The 17,335-nt window shown below is 33.7% G+C and overlaps 1 protein-coding gene across 1 annotated transcript in view; it reads left to right on the top strand.

Moving 5' to 3' along the window:
* The first annotated feature begins 2,063 nt into the window (after positions 1–2,063).
* Positions 2,064–17,335, top strand: part of LOC149559988 (protein RER1B-like) — a 32,149-nt gene continuing 16,877 nt past the window's right edge. The window contains exon 1 of the mRNA XM_089824397.1: positions 2,064–2,899. Coding sequence (XP_089680523.1) covers positions 2,553–2,899 — 347 coding nt within the window. The 5' untranslated portion in view covers positions 2,064–2,552. The remainder of the gene's footprint in view (positions 2,900–17,335) is intronic.

Raw genomic sequence — 17,335 nt, 5'->3', positions numbered from 1 at the left:
TTCATTTTAATTTCCCCCACATTTTCAATCAGAAAACTTGAATGATATAGAAAAAGTTATTATGGTGTTCTGGAAGAAGTAAAGTGTATCATGATTTTTCTGGTGCAGAATTTCATTTTGCTCTATTCTACTATGATGGTAGGATTTTGATATTCTGACTCCTCCAGAGATTGGAATTTTTTTGTAAGGGTCTCTTAGTCACAATATGTTGTTAGCTTACATACCTAAGTTTTTTTTATCATATTGTTTTAGATAGTTTCAGTTAAGTTTTTTTTAATTAGGGTTTCAGTTTGGACGTAAAAAGTTTCAAAGGCTGATAATGGAAGACGTTTAAAGTTTTTAAGCTGCCCTTGAATCATAAGATACCTATGAATATATGTAATTATCTGTATTCATAATGATCATAGATTATAATCATTGCTTGATGCTTTTCTTTTGGTGGCTTCATTTCTTTGTGTATCAAGATTCTTTATATGTTATGAGTTTTGGCAGTTATGTATTATGCTTTAGTCATTTAGAACCATTTTGTAAATGCAGTAATGACATTCAGTTTTCTATATATGGATTAATGATTAGACCCAAACCATCCAACATTACGACGAGATAAGTTGGTGTACTTAGAAGGGCTTTCAGTTTTATAATCCTAAATTTGAAGGGATTAGCTGGTTTGGATCTTTGTATCATTTCATTCTATTTTTGATGCTCGAGAAAGGTATGATGGGCAGAGTAGATGGATACTTGAGGGTTCAGTTGGCATTAATGGTATCCCAGCTAGCTCTGTTTTGAATTTTGGTATTCCTCTGGTATTATTCTGAGATGTTAATCATTTGTGTTGAAACTCTGTCATGTGGCTCACTAGAGGTAGCCAAGGTATTGTTGTGGTTATTGATCACCATAGGAATGGTAATGAGATCTCATAATTCATACTTAGCACAATATACTAGGGTAGATTTTAGCTAACATCATAATATTAAAATCTTAATTTCTCTGGTAATATTAACACTTCCATTGATAAACTTTATGGATTTAGTTTATAAGAAGGGGGAATTAATCTTTTAGATAAGCCGGTAAGTTTTATGTCAGTATTGAAGAATGGAGCAATAAATCAAAAAGGCAAAGTGAGGCAGAGATGACTGTATTTCTCAGTTGAAGGACATTAAATGCAGTGGCTGTTCTGGTCTTTCCACAAAGGTCGCTATGGTTTTTGAGCATCATTTAATCATATGTACTCATTTGAATTACGATCTTCTCTATCGTAATAATAGCTATGGTGGTATTCTGACTGGGGTATGCCCCTTTTATGTTGTAATAATAAAGGACTAAGGTCCCAGGCTAGATTGAAGGTTTTCTTTTCTGTTCTTTCCTACCAGTGCCCGTTTGAACGAAGTTTTCTCTATTGCAAAGCTTTAATTTTATTAATCAAATGTTAACAAGGCCTTGGCCGTTTACCGATATTAAAAAAAACTAACTGGTAAACAATTAATGGGAATGATTTATAATTTTCCGGCCAAACTGACAACTTTTTCATCAAAAATTCTATTTCCGGGAAAAAAGTTCCCAGAAATAGCCTATCAGCTAAATTAAAAATTTTATATCTAATTTTTCTTTATCAAAAAATTTAAAATTGATTTTTATTTTTTATGGATTAAAGTCAAAAGCTAACATTAATTATTATTTTTTGTGATTAATTATTTTTATATATTAAGTTTGATTAGAGTTGAATCCAAGACTCTCATAGAAGAGACTCAAAAACGTTCAAATTCAAATATGTATTATATTTAAGTTAGTTTATGAATACAATTGTTATACATCTTCCATGAATGTAACTTAAGTAATAAATTTATTTTGATAAATTATATTTTATTTATTTTTTAAAATAAATTTCAAAATATTTTTTATTAGTTGTTTATTTTTTAAAATTATTTGCTAAATATTTTTATTAGTTGTTTATTTTAAATTTTTTATGTAATAATAATAATAATAATAATATATTTTGTTACTTGCATTTTTTTGGGTTGCTGCAACTGCTAGTTATATTAAATAGGTCCTTTTGGTTGCTGCATAGACGGAACCCCCAACGTGCCGGTGATAATAACTTCAAATTGATTCTCCACGACAGGAAATACCCATAAAATACATCTGAAGGCAAAAACAATTATCCTTGGCTACCGCAAAGAATCTGCTATACAAAAGCCGTTTCCGAAGGCCATGCGAGTTCTCAATGTATCTTTGTCCTAACATTTGCAACAAACCGCTGTTGCTTAACACGATTTCACGTCGGCAGGTCTTTTGAACTTGAAACAATCAATGATAGTCTGAATTCAGATCGTCGTATCAAATTTACTCGGAGCATTTTCTAGTGTGAAAATATTGACGTTTTCGGAGGTTAATTTGAGAAATATTTGCTGGCTTTGGAGCTAACAATCAATTGCAGAGCTTTAATGCTGTTTAGTACGGAATGACCTTATAAACTTGCATGAAAAGGCGAATACTGCAAGTAAAACAAGGGCCAGAATCCCCTATTAGCTGATAATAAAGCTTTATTCATAGTGATGGAAGGGTTTACAGGCGATGGAGGGCAATCCGTGCCGCTTGCGAGATGGAGGAGCAATTTTTCGAGGAGATTTCAGTATTATTTGGATAAATCGACCCCGCACCCGTTTTACAGATGGCTCGGAACTTCTGTTGCTGCTATTATATACATTTTGAGGGTTTATTACGTGCAGGGGTTTTACATTGTGTCTTATGGATTGGGGATTTATGTGCTCAATTTGCTGATAGGATTTCTGTCTCCGCAAGTTGATCCTGAAATCGAAGGGATGGATGGGGTCTCTTTGCCAACCAAGGGTTCCGATGAGTTCAGGCCCTTCGTTCGCAGGCTTCCCGAATTCAAATTCTGGTTTTTTCCTATACCTAGTCCTTTTAAATGATTATATTTTGAAGTTGTTCAGGTTAGTCATTAGATGCTTCTAGTTGCCTTAATTTATACTAGATATGAAAATAGGCTCGGGGGAGGATCTTGTATAAAAACAAAAGATCAAATATACATTTGGCGGATTTTATGTAGTGAGATTTGATTTAATCTGGTTTTTTGTAAGCAGTGTTACTGTTTACCAAAAAGGAAAACTAAATCTTCAGTTTGAATCCCACTCTTTATTGTAAGTTGATATATTCTATTGGCTAATGGCCAGTCCATGTTAGTCATGAAAACTAACCTGGGAAAATAAATTGCATAAAATAGAAGATTTAACCTAACTATCGGTCCCCTCTTATGCAATGATAGGTTTTTTAATCTTTCGTACTACAGCCAATCTTTTGTAGTCATAAAAACAAGTTTGAGGAATAAGTTTACTACATTATAAAACAGAATCTCCTTCCCATTCACTCTATGCAATGAAATATGACTTAATCTTTCGTTTTCTGTGGAATCAACAAAAGTTTCAAAATCAAGCTTGGAGATTGAAATTATGTAGAACAAAAGGTTAAATCAAATACTCGGTCCACTGTATGCAATGAAGATTGATTCAATCTTTTGTTGTATGTGTAATCCATAACATTTATGAAAACAAATTTGGAGAAATAAATTGTGCGCAAAAAGAGATTAAACTAACCTTTCTGCTAACTCTATGCAGTGAAATCGATTTAATCTTCTGTTTCAATTCGTTTTCTTAAGTTTTGGCCAATTATTTCTTCTATTTTGTTAGTAGCCTGAAAGATGATTTAAATTTTTGCTCTACATATTTTCTTCACTAAAATTTTGCGGTCCTTCGTTTCTATTGTACAGTCTTTCAATGGTGATTCTACTCTTGTTCCATGCAATTTTCTTTCCAGATGTATTGGGCCGCTCCTTGGTCAATAACATTGAGTGGGGTGAGAGGTGATTTGATCTTTTAGATTGTTTGCTGAATATTAGGGCTAGTGTCTGTTTGGGTTGCATATAATATCAAGTGACCCAATGTATGATTTTGTCTTTTGTTGTACTTAAATACTTTTTTGAAGCCTTGTTACAATCTGAGTATTTTATAAATATCTGCACCAATTGTGTCCAATTGTGATAGCAATTTCCAATTTTTTGCTGTTGTTGTGAAATTTGTGTGTGTGGAACATCCAAAATACTGAAAGTGGAGGGGCATGTGAATCAGTATTCCCTTGAAAACTTTAAAACCTTTAACAACCATCCACATAGTATAGTCAATTGTAGTAAAGAAATTAGAAGTTATAATTGTGACACATAATAGATGGCACCAAGATTTTTACGTGGAAACCCGTAAGGGAAAAACTACGAACAGGGTTAAATCTCAATATCTTGTAACTGGTTACAAAATATTACAAAGATGCTCACTGCAAGCCTCACTGCCCAATAAGGCTTGCAGCTGGAGGGCTCACTGCCCAGTAAACAAAATAAGTATACAAAGGGTTTGAAGTGTTACAATTGCATCTCTTATATGCACATTGAAGTTCAGTAGACAGTTTCTGCACACTTCAACTATCAATTTCTTCTGCACTTTCTGATCTTAGTCTCTGTATCGCAATATCTGATTCTATAACATGTTTTAGGTATGCTCCAAATGCTTCATTCAAAATTGAGTCGGCTCCCAAAAACTTCACATGTTTTATTTTGATAAGTCAGCATAGGTATAGTGAAAATTGGTGCCAACTGGAAACCACACTCTACAATCGATCTTTAACCTTACCCCAAAATTGTAAAGACAAATACACCCTTCTAACAAATTGTGGCCATCCTGAAGAACTTGTTCTGTAATAGAGAAACTACAAGAGAGAACTTCCGAACCTTATAACTTTCATACCGTAGAATCATACCACATGAAAATTTGAATTCAAGTACTACTGGCACCTATAAACATATATCAAAATCACAAAGTAATATCTGTAACTGCGGAGGAATGCGGACTAAAAAACAAAGCACTGATGCATAGTGAGCCGGACATAACATACTGGCAGACATTCAGATCACTCCAAAAGCTGCCAGGGATCCTCATGCTAATGTTGCAAGAAGAGACAACATCAATGACAATATTCCAACAGTGTGGTCTAGAGTTTTTGTTAGTATCTTCCCTGTTACACTGATGTATTTGTGGACGTTATCAGGTATGATATTTTGATTTGTGGAAATAGTCTTTTTTCATCAAGGCATGGCTTTTTGGCTTGTGAGAGGATATTGTATGTAGAAAATATTTTAAGGGTAAGGTGACAAAGTAAACCGGCGCGGTCACGAGAGATGAATAGTTTAGTTTTCTGTGGAGTTTTGACAAAAAGTATTGTAGTGTTTGGCCTAGAAATTGTTCCATCGTATATTATATTTTTCAGCTAGATAATGCATCATTGTGTAAAACTAAACTCATTAAGGCAGAGGGAAAAATATGGGTTACTGGAAGCTGCCATTTGATGAAAACATTTCTCAATATGTTTCAAGCAGGTGCTGCAAACTCTTTGCTTCCAACTGTTGAGTAACTAAGATCGTTTCTGCAAATATAATTATATTGCCATTGTTATAGATGTATTTCAAATGCAGATTTGGATCTCATATAAGTATGAGAGAAGCAGACATGTCTTTTGAAGAGACATGTCTCCAAGGTTTAAACATCATTAATTAGTATAAAATAATATAACTAACCATATGTATAATATATGCATTATTATATATATAATATATACATACATACATACATACATACATATATATAGGAATATTTATATTATCATCAATAATGGAACTCATGATCATATCAATTTGACTGAACTACAAACTTAACACTCCCTCTTAGTTAGGAAGGATTGATACAGAACATATTATGTTCTCGAGTATACAAAGAGATTTCATCTCGGTATGATATTCCTAGGATGACATATTTAAGGATATCAACATAAATCCATCAACACACACATATTGTATATGGAATTTGCTACAATTCATAATGAGACTAAATTTCTTAACACTTTTCCTTTTAGCAAGGAGGGAAATTAAATTTAAGCAATTACTATAACTTTAATATGAGTTTGAATACCACCTTAAGTGTGGTCTATAATAGATTTAAGTTATGATGTCTGGCAATATCTAGCTAAATAGCAATGACACCGATATTTTTCATGGTGTCCGGCAAGATCCGACCTAATAACCATGATGGATATCAATGTGTCCGACAAAATCTGGCCTAATAACAATGACACCAATAATTTTCATGGTGTTCGACAAGATCCAGCCTAATAACTATGATGGATATCAATGTGTTTGGCAAGATCCGGCCTAATAACAATGGCACCAATAATTTTCATGGTGTCCAGCAAGATTCAGCCTAATAATCATAATGGATATCAATGTGTTCGGCAAAATCCAGCCTAATGACAATGACACCAATAACCAACACTTTTGGTGTTAGAAGGTTGGTCATCTATTGATAAAATCGTCACCTTACAATAGTTACCTTATGTTCATTATCATAACTTCCGGAACACCGAGACAACAACTTTATGTAGTTTGTTATGATAACAGGTCCAATTATTGATAAGATCGTAACCTTTCAATAACTCCCCTCTAGATATATACATCAATGAAAGATCGTCATCTTTCATGACATATTACAACAGCATCATGTAGTAACTCACATGACATCCACCATGAACCAAGGTAGAGGGTGGACCCACCATAGCTGCTACTACAGGGTAGAACAAAGGGTTTTCACCTCATACTTCTCTTTCATAGAGAAGAGCGCATTACAAAGAATTTCTCTTAGAACTTCACCTCATAGAAAAAATATCATCTATGAAGGATTGCATCTCAAAATTTCTTCCTTTGAACATCGATCCTTGGAAATCAGGTCCTCTAGTTACTTCCTCAAAAACTCTCTTCACCCAATGATGCTCGTCGAACTCACTCTGAATCTTATATCAATCTTTAGAATTGCTAGTGATAAGTCAATATTTCCTCATAATATACATAGGAGTAGGCCCATCAACATCATGCAGTCGCCCACATGTATTTCTAGACTCTCTCTTGAGTATCAATCTTCGAAGCTCCTGCGCTCCCTCTTAATGTAGAAAACTCTCATAATCTTAATCATCAAAGATGAGAGCCGCATTTTATCCATCTTGATTATTAGGGTCTTTGGAGCTACTATCATTAGGTTGAGTCTGCACAGTATCTGGTAGCATGTTTAAAGTACCAACTTTCTTTTCCTGTAAGAACATCCTCAACCATAAAGGAAAAGATCAAGGTAAATAAACTTTATAGTATACACAGAAATTACAAATAAGAGAGAGATAAATGTCATAAATAAGAATACTTATTTGCAAATGAAGATTCAGAATTTTCTTCTTGGATTATATGAGAATGGAACATCTCCCCTCTAAAAGTGGGAATGGAACATTGACTATTATTCCCCCCACAATGTAAAATTTCCACTTATTTTTATAAAGTTGAACAATTTTGTATCAAAAATGATAACTCCTTTCTAAGTTCTAACTTGCTCTTTTATCCATTGAAAGTCCAAACATTCATTTAGCTTAATAGTAGAAGCGAACACAAACTCGTCCTCAATATGCCAATATCTTGATTGAATATGATTGTGCCACTTGAATGATTCTACAACTCATACATCAAGTTTCATTTATCAAAGAGAGACTCGTAGGTGGTTCAATTGTAGCCATCACTTTCTCATGATGTACACAATGGTAGGCCCATCAAAATCATAAAGTCACACCCATGTATTTTTTAGATTCCCTTCGAGTATTAATCTTCAGAGCTCCTTCGTTGCTTTATCCAGCTTGATCATCAAATGACTAATGAGTTCTTGATCACAACTTCTACGGAGCTACTGTCATGAGATTGAGTCTGCACAATATGCCTAATGTACCATTCTTCTTTTCCTACAAGATCATCTTTAGATACAAAGGAAAAGATCAAGGGAAATAACTCATATAGTACATATAGAAATACGAATAAGAGAGAGACTATAATGAATAGATAAATGTAATAATTAAGATTAATAAATACTTATCTATACATCAACATCCTTGATATAAATACTATAATTAATGACGCAGGCAAAAGGATGAATAACTAGGGCCAAAGGCTCACCCAGCTATCCAAATAACACTGCAAGAGTTAACACAACGGAAGCAAACACAAAGAACAACAACCAAAGGAGGAAGAAGAGTGAAATACTTTTATTGATTCATCAAAATATCTTCATACATGCCCAGCTGTAAGGCCTTCTAGATTACCGCCAATTACAAATACATTCACATTCAAAGGTCCAATTGCAAATTCGCACTTTCAGTTCTGCTTCCTAATCTTCTTCCCAAAAGCTTACCTAACTCTAAGCCTAAACACTCTATATATACTTGCCAAGATGGCTTACAGATTATTCTAGAACATTAAACAAGAGGAAGACCGATCCAACAATGGTCTGGACGCATCCCAAGAAAATATCTTAACATAAATGACGCAAACAAAATAAATCCGGCAAGTCGGCTTGCAGAAATCACGTCCAAATGCTGACACTCGGCATACACTGAGTAACTCGGCACATGAAGAGTCACTTGGCATATACTGGGTAACTCGGTGAATGAAGAGTCACTTGGCATACACTGGGTAACTCGGCAAATGAAGAGTCACTTGGCATACACTGGGTAGCTCGGTGAATGAAGAGTCTCTTGGCGTACACTGGGTAACTTGGTGAATGAAGAGTCACTTGGCATACACTGGGTAACTCGGTTACTGAAGAGTCACTTAGCGTACACTGGGTAACTCGGTTAATGAAGAGTCACTCGGCATCCACATGCAAAATGAACAAAAATGAGCAGGATAACAAGGCAACCCAGGATGCTCTTGCATTAATTAAGGTCTATATACATCAAATCAGAAAATGGCTCTAATGGGAATGAAACATTAATATAATTATTCATCCCCCACAATGTAAAATTCTTACATACTTCATTTTATAGATTTCTTAATCAATATCAAGTCTAATGAGAGACAATCATCCATGAATGATATCAACCTCTATCTCTGTTAGTGAATTCTTCTTCCTTCTTTCTGAGTACTCATCTTCTTTCTAGTTTGGTCATTTTATTCAATGAAGATCCAAACATTCATTAAGCTTATCAATAGAAGTAAATGAGAATTGACATTTCTCCAAAATCATCCACCATATACCAACTTAGAGTGTTCATGCCACAAGGATCTATTACTCATTCTTAGAGCTTTGCTCATCAAAAGGATAACCATAGGTGGTTCAAATGCTTTGGCGACCATAACCATACATTTTTGATAGTTTGCCCATTCTAATTTTAATTAATGTTATCTATTATATAAAATTTGATGATACTAGATCTTTGATTGACATTAACGTAGACTTCTTGTCCTCGATCCTTGATAATAATCATAAACTCTTATTTAGTTGTCCAAAAATGAACAATATGATGAAACAAAGAAGGTGATTCTCTCATACCTCGATATTCATAAAACTTTAGGTCACCTTTTAAGAATCTTCATCAGAGTTTCTAAAGAACATTCAATAATTTAATTGTATGCATATCCTTTAATTTATGTACAATATAGATGTCTCCAATACTGGATCCTCCTTGCATATGATGGCGTGGCCGAAGAAAATCAATGCCTCTTAAGGCATATGTCTCACCTCACCTCTTCAGGATATTAATATCACTTCTTTTATTTAATAATTGTCTTGCAAATTATCAGATCAACAGACAAATAAGGACAATCTGATCCAATAGAAAAATAGAAATAGAAATCTCCAACAATATATAATTCTTTGACTTCCGGTTATGAACGTGTATCACTTATTGTACTGCCTTTTAACGAATTCTTTGACTGTACCCAGATTGTATCTTTCTTAGTTCCTGCTGTGGATATGGGGAATACATGTTGGATGGTTGATGGTTATGTTTCTAAATTCAAAACTTATGACTCTCATATTCAGTCATCTGCCACATAAAACATGGGTTGAATGGGGTGAGTTGCCTATATTATGTGAGGTTGCCTTTTTAATACATTTCTCCTTTTGGTCAGCCTGTTGGTGGGGTCTGTTGTTTTATGTGGACCATGATATCCACGTAGGTGCACATTGAATTTAAATATTAAATTAACCACACTATATGTTAAGTGTCAAGCCTCTGACTTGTACAGACCTGAGCCCTATTTGTATCGTATAGGCAGCTGTGATAATTCTTGGGGTTCAAAACTTGGCTGTTACTTCCCATTTTATATTTTTTCAGTGTTACTTTCCACTGACGAGTACCTGCAGGGCTTTGCTAATAAGAAAGTTGAGGCTTAATATGACTTGTTTTTCCTATTTTTGATGCATTATTATTTGAATTCAGGATAGCTGCGTATGTAGTGGGAAAAGTCACGGGCACTCTCATGGTCATGGCCATTAGTCAGACTTTAATTTAGTTTATTTTATATTATCTCTACTATCATCATTGTGTTGGCTTAGATTGGCTGTGAAGTAGCATGCCTAACTTCCACATTGAGCCGCACACTCCATTCATTGTACGATCACATACTTGTGAGTAGTGGTGATCTAGTAAAACTCCTACAGTTTTATATAATCTCTGACTGGTAGTTCCAGCAGTGTAGATTGTTCTTCCTCTCATACAACAAGGAGTGAGTCTCAAATCATCTTGGAGGCCCATCTTGATCCATCTCACACGGTGGAGATTACGTATACAACTCTTAGATTTTGAGAGTCAGGGTTCCAACGGTAGAACCGAGAAGCTTATCTCAATAAAGACAATATCAATGAAGATGACCCTATCGAATGTCCAGTAAGTGCATAGAATCCAATCTATGCCCTTTCCCATGGATCTGTGATGAAGACTTCTGCGGTCCCAGCCTATGCTCCATTGGTCTGACCATCCATTTCACATATTATTGGCAATGATCAATCTTTCAGCCTTATTCTGGCAGAACACAGGTTCCCTTGACATGCACCCACCATTTGAAGAGTCTTTTAAGTTAAGTTGATAATAATTTCAAAAATATGTCTTCTTACATTTGCAAATCTAGCTTTGATACCATGTTGAGTAACTAAGATCGTTTCTGTAAATGTAATTATATTGCCATTGTTATAGATATATTTCAAATGCAGATTTGGATCTCATATAAGTATGAGAAAAGGAGACATGTCTTTTGAAGAGACATGTCTCCAAGGTTTAAACATCTTTAATTAGTATAAAATAATATAACTAACCATATGTATAATATATACATTATTTTATATATATATATATTATCATCAATAATGAAACTCATGATCATATCGATCTGACTGAACTACAAACTTAACAGAAACCAACATACTTCGCCATGGATTTCATTTTAAAAATTTCAAGGAGTCAACAGTAAAAAAAATTACGGAAAAGATTGTGTTTATTGCACATTATAAATGGAATAATTATTGTACAAGTGTAGCAGCAATTGCCTCTTCTTCAGTACATCTTCTAGTGGAAGCATGTCTTGCTTGGTAAATTTTATGTACTGCCTTAAAAAATGGTTTGGTTTATGCCTGGAAACATATCCTTAAGTTTTGTAAACATTTACATCATATTTGTTTTGCCGCAGCCACATTAGCATCATGTAACATTAGTGTATAAATAAATAGATTACCTGGCTGGTGAAATCATCTTTGGTGGCCAACCGTATCATTTATGTAAAGTGACACAAGTCTCAATGATCAATATGTTGTGGATATGTGTAGGGCAATTCACTAACATATGGATATTTGATCCATATACAATGGATATTTGTAGGGCGATTCACTAACTCATGTATCATTTACAATAATGTGCTGGTCAGTTCTAAACTACTAATTGATTTTATAGCTACATGTTTTATCCTTTTAATGAAAAATAACTTATTGTAGAAACTTGCAGAATTGAGCAAACACACATAACACAGTATTTATGTGGAAAACCTGGTAAAAATGTACCAGAGGCCAATCTCTTAAGTTTTATTGCTCAGGAATTTTCACTGTTACAGAAGTGTTCAAAACATATGAACAATCATGACTTCGAGTTTTAAAAGGCAACCAAGTTGCAAAGTTCGAAATAAAGACCACTCACTAAATTTAGCAACTTTCTAAACTTAGTAAGTATGACTTGTACAACTACATGTTAAGCACTTGTTGAAATTACTATTTTAGGCAAGACACCTACATGACTTACTATTTACAGTAAGCCGACTCATACAAAGATACTAATTATAGTAAGTCTCAAAAACTCACTGAGAAATAATATATTAATCTGCCTGAGTTGGGTTTTTGTTCACAAACTCACTGAGAAAAATAAAGGGTTTCAACTTTTCATTCTTCAATTTCAAGTCCTTGAGGGTTTTTCTTGTCAGGCTGTAGAGATACTGTCCCCAATCCACAAGGAATAACAAGTAGATATAAAGATGTATTTGATGATGATTTTTCTTCTCCTTGCTTGGTTCTCCTTCATTACCCTCTCCTTCTAAAAGTTATGACCCTTCAAATGTCCCTTGATAAACTTTAATTTTAAGCTCCTTTTTGAATTATATTACTTATTCCTTCCTTGAGAGAAATTGCATTTCTCATTTTGTTGAAAACATGCATTAATAAGAGAGATCACGAGTATTTTCAATCCTGCAGCATCAAGTATTATTTGACTGCACTAAGCAAAATACAATTTAGGCTTCTGTATTACGTTAGATGATTTCATTCTCACCTGCTGCTGCCTAGCACTTACCAATCATATAAGTCCATTCTCTTAAGAGCCTCTAATAATGTTATGATGGGCATTTGGTTATTATTCAAAATGTGGGCATAACACTACCATTACCAAGATTGCCTGTCCTCAAGCAATTTTAAGTTTGGATTTCGATTAATTTCTGTGCTTTGTTAAGGAACGTAAGATCAGTGGTAGAAGCTTACCTTATAAATAATTGCCAGACAATGACAGATCTGATTGCTTTAACTTGATATCAATCACAGCAGGGATCTTGAATAAATGCTTTGTATGAATTTCTGGTATCTTACTTCTTTCAATGATCATCTTGATGCAGTCTTTTCAATTCACAATTGAGCATATATATTAAGATGCAGATCACAGGTAATAACATATGGTGTGTGATGTGTTTCCAAACGATCATGTCATTGATATATATAAGGAATGAATGGTTGTCTCATGTAGAAACATGACTCTACGTGCCCAAAGGGCACATAGGGTTATGTCTCTACATGAGATTAGTCATAACCATTAGTTGTTATCCTTAATCATATTCGGTGATTATATGTTTCAAAGAGCCTGACCATTATTGGCGTCTGATGTTTTACAATACCCAAACTTTTGGGCACACAGGGTCATGTCTCTACATGAGATTACTCTTAACCATTAGTTGTTATCCTTAATCATATTCAGTGATTATATGTTTCAAAGAGCCTGACCATTCTTGGCATCTGATGTTTCACAATACCCGAACTTAGTCGGTGATATGGCACAATGATAACAGTAAATAACCAAATCATATTCACAGTATGGTCGCTGCTTTATAACGGAGATTTGAATTAGATCGAATCAGTTTGTACAGTCAATTAAGATATATATATGTGTGTGTATACACACACACACATGTATATATATACATATGTATATAAGCAATAATCAGATACAGGATATCTGAATGATGCTACAAATTCAACGCACTTTCCTGTTTTGCATCTTCTTTAGGAAGATCTTTTCAATGGACCAAATATTTTGTCATTGTTTTATTTTATAATATTTATAATGGTCCCAAGAATCAATATTATCTAGTGGGGGTAGCTCTAATGGAGGCATACTTTGACTTCCCAATGCCCTTTTAAATGATAGATATGAAGTGCATTATGAATCTTCCTGTTTTTTAGTAATTCCAATTTGTATGCAACCTCCTTAACTCATTATTTGATCTATGGCGGTCATATAACCTGGGTTTCAATTTCTCTGCTCCACTCCTTTTTAGTTAAGATAGCCTTTTTTAAGGTTGTAACCTTAGGAAGGCAATATATCCTACTTTGAATGTTCTCCCTTCTTGCAGTCAGAGACACTGAGAATAGCTTCTAAAGCTGAAACCATGGTTTTAAAGAAAAAAATCACCAAACTCTTTTGCAAGTGAGCACTGCTATCCAAAAATTGATTGCAAGAAACCACTTCTTGCCAAAAACATTTGCAGAGGAGTATTATGACTTAAAAATTGACTACAAGGAGCTATGATTTTCCATTTTGTGAATTTTTTGACAAAACCCTATAATGTTTTTTCCAAAAAAAAGACCTGAAACCAACAACATAAGTCATGATTTTTAAGGGAAAAAACCAAAAACATAAAAACAATTTTTGAGGAGAAAATTAGACAACCAAAGAGAATAATTTTTTGAGGAAAAAATCATACAAAACCCACAATAATTTTTTGAGGAAAAAGTTATACAAAACCCACAATAATTATTTGAGGAAAAAAATAAAAACCTAACCAGAACCTTTTTAAGGAAAAAATAAAATAACCATCCAATTTTTAAAAAAAAAAAAAAAAAAAAAAAAACCTGCCACTAATCTTTTATGGAGAAAAAATAGAAAAACCAAACACTTAGGGCCTGTTTGGTTGTAGGATTAGGAATACGTATTCTGGAATAGAAAATGAGAATACGTATTCCTATTCTCTGTTTGGTTAGACAAAATTGAAATTTTTGCACTGAGAAATTCGACGATGCTCTTGAACTCGTGTTCCATATCTCTTGGACGACAGGCAACAAATTCTTCATGGCGGGCACATATTAAGTGTCTCATTTTCTTTAAATGATGAAATCGTTCGATTGTTTTTCCCTACAAAACTTTCATTATAATCTTTGCAAAGTTATTCCATCATTCAAGCGCGACCACTGGTGTAGGCTTGGTTATTTTTGTGACAATTATGTGTGGAATCTTGAATCACATCTATATAGAAGTCCTAATTGAAAGACGCCTAGATTGAAAATAAGGTGAACTATTTAAATGGATTTTCTGTGCTGATTTGCTTTGTAGGATTAGGAATACGTATTCTAGAATAGAAAATGTGAATACGTATTCCTATTCTCTGTTTGGTTAGACAAAATTGAAATTTTTGCATTGAGAAATTCGACAATGCTCTCGAATTCGTGTCCCATATCTCTTGGACGACGGGCAACAAATTCTTCATGGCGGGCACATATTAAGTGTCTCATTTTCTTTAAATGATGAAACTGTTCGATTGTTTTTCCCTACAAAACTTTCATTATAATCTTTGCAAAGTTATTCCATCATTCAAGCGTGACCACTGGTTTAGGCTTGGTTGTTTTTGTGACAATTATGTGTGGAATCTTGAATCACATCTATATAGAAGTCCTAATTGAAAGACGCCTAGATTGAAAATAAGGTGAACTATTTAAATGGATTTTCTGTACTGATTTGCTAAATTACAAACTTGATGTTCGAACTTACCCGTCATCAAAACCTTTGAGGCCGTTATTCATTCTAAGCGGACATATACACATGTAACACAACCTTTGAGATGTCAAATATAAAAACTAATATTTTGTGAAGAAATTTCTTATTATCTCGCAATGACATGCACTCCAAACTCCCTGTCTGTATGCATACTAGACTAACGGACCTAAAAAAAAAAAAATTTTGAAAAAGTAAAATTGGAATAGGTGGAATAGCAAATGCTTGTTTTTTGGCCAAAATTGGAATTCATATTCCTATTCTCAATTCTGATTTGGCGCACCCAAACAGAGATTTGAAGTTCTTTGAATTTATAAATGCCTATTCCAGTCTGATTCCTGTTGCCAAATGGGCCCTATTGTTTATGGACAAAAAATAGAAAACCAAGAAGTGAAGTGAAGCTCGCAACAAAAACGATGTCCATGAAACCCTAACGCAAGCTGAAAAAAATTACTGGTCAAAATGCTTTAAGAGCCAAAACAAAGACTAAACCATGAAAAGATGCCTGTTGGAGATCATAGAAATACAAAGATGACTTCCCATAGACATTCTCACACACTCTCGCAAAGATGCATAAAAGTGTTGTTTTGTAAAAGAAAGAGGATGAGTGGCATAAAATAGACAGATAAAAGGTGACTTAAACAACCCAGGAAAGTTGTCAAAATACATTTGAGATAGAATGAACAAAATGTGAATAAATGCTCATGAATGCAAAGACACAAAATTCAAAGACCCGTCGACTCCTAAGGACTCACGCACGAATAGAGAATGCAAAGTGCTGAAGTTAGCTTTAGGAGTCTTACATTTCCAGTTCACAATGATTTCTCAAATAAAGACATCAATAAATTAATTAATGAATCAATTATTTTATTAAGACTTATTTCTTTATTAAAGAATCTATTGAATCTACCTATTCAAGGATAGTCATTGTGACACAACCTAAATGGATTCTTTCCTAGCTAAGAGGGAGTGTTGATTTTATTGTAGCTGTGGTCAGAATCTTTATTTACATTAGTATGAGATGATTATATTATAATATAATATATTGTTTAAATATTATATTATATGATTGTATAATATAATAATTGTGTTAATATTATTATTGATCATATATTATCTTATATTAATATATTCATTCAACATACAATTATATTAAATATAAAAGATTGATGTCCCTTGGTGAAAGGGCACCTCTTGCCTATATAAATAAGACAGGTGATCTCATCTAGATGTACGATTACAATAGAATTAAAATTGGAATAGATTAATAAATACTCTGATTTTTAACACAGAGTCTAGTTCGTAGAAAAAGAAACAACAACTCCAGAACAAAAAAACCTTTGAATCTATGAAAAAAGAAATCCTTCCACAAGCTTGACAGATTTGTAGAGAAGAAAAACTGATGCGAGTCAGAAACACACATAAACCCACAAAAAATGTAAAGATGTTTTTACTTAAAAATGATTACAATTTTTTGGGAAAAATTCGAGTAGTGCCTCCACATTTTTTCAACATGCAAAATCAAATACTTAGTATTCCGAATGAAAAAACAAATCTCCAATTCTTTCTTGAACAAGGAAGCTCATATGCTAAACAAGGTATACAGATTGTGTGATCAAATGAGACTACCAAAGGTTCCTTCTAGTTGTAGACTTTCATTTAGTTATAATGATTTGATATGCTGGTATCACAAAAAGACTTGTTCTGTTCAATTAATAGATGTCAACTTTGCAAATGTGGATGATTTAGCAATTGGAGCTCTCTAACTACTTTTTAACAAACAAATTGCAAATAGGCAAGGGGTTTAGGAATCTAATCTAGCTCTAACAATAGAAAGTACTAG

The sequence above is a fragment of the Cupressus sempervirens genome, chromosome 4 (genome assembly GCF_028749045.1).
Source record: "Cupressus sempervirens isolate cs-2001-9-10 chromosome 4, ASM2874904v1, whole genome shotgun sequence".
NCBI classification, from domain to species: domain Eukaryota; kingdom Viridiplantae; phylum Streptophyta; class Pinopsida; order Cupressales; family Cupressaceae; genus Cupressus; species Cupressus sempervirens.
The sequence above is the reverse complement of the archived record's forward strand: the minus strand, read 5'-3'. Positions and strand labels throughout refer to the sequence as shown.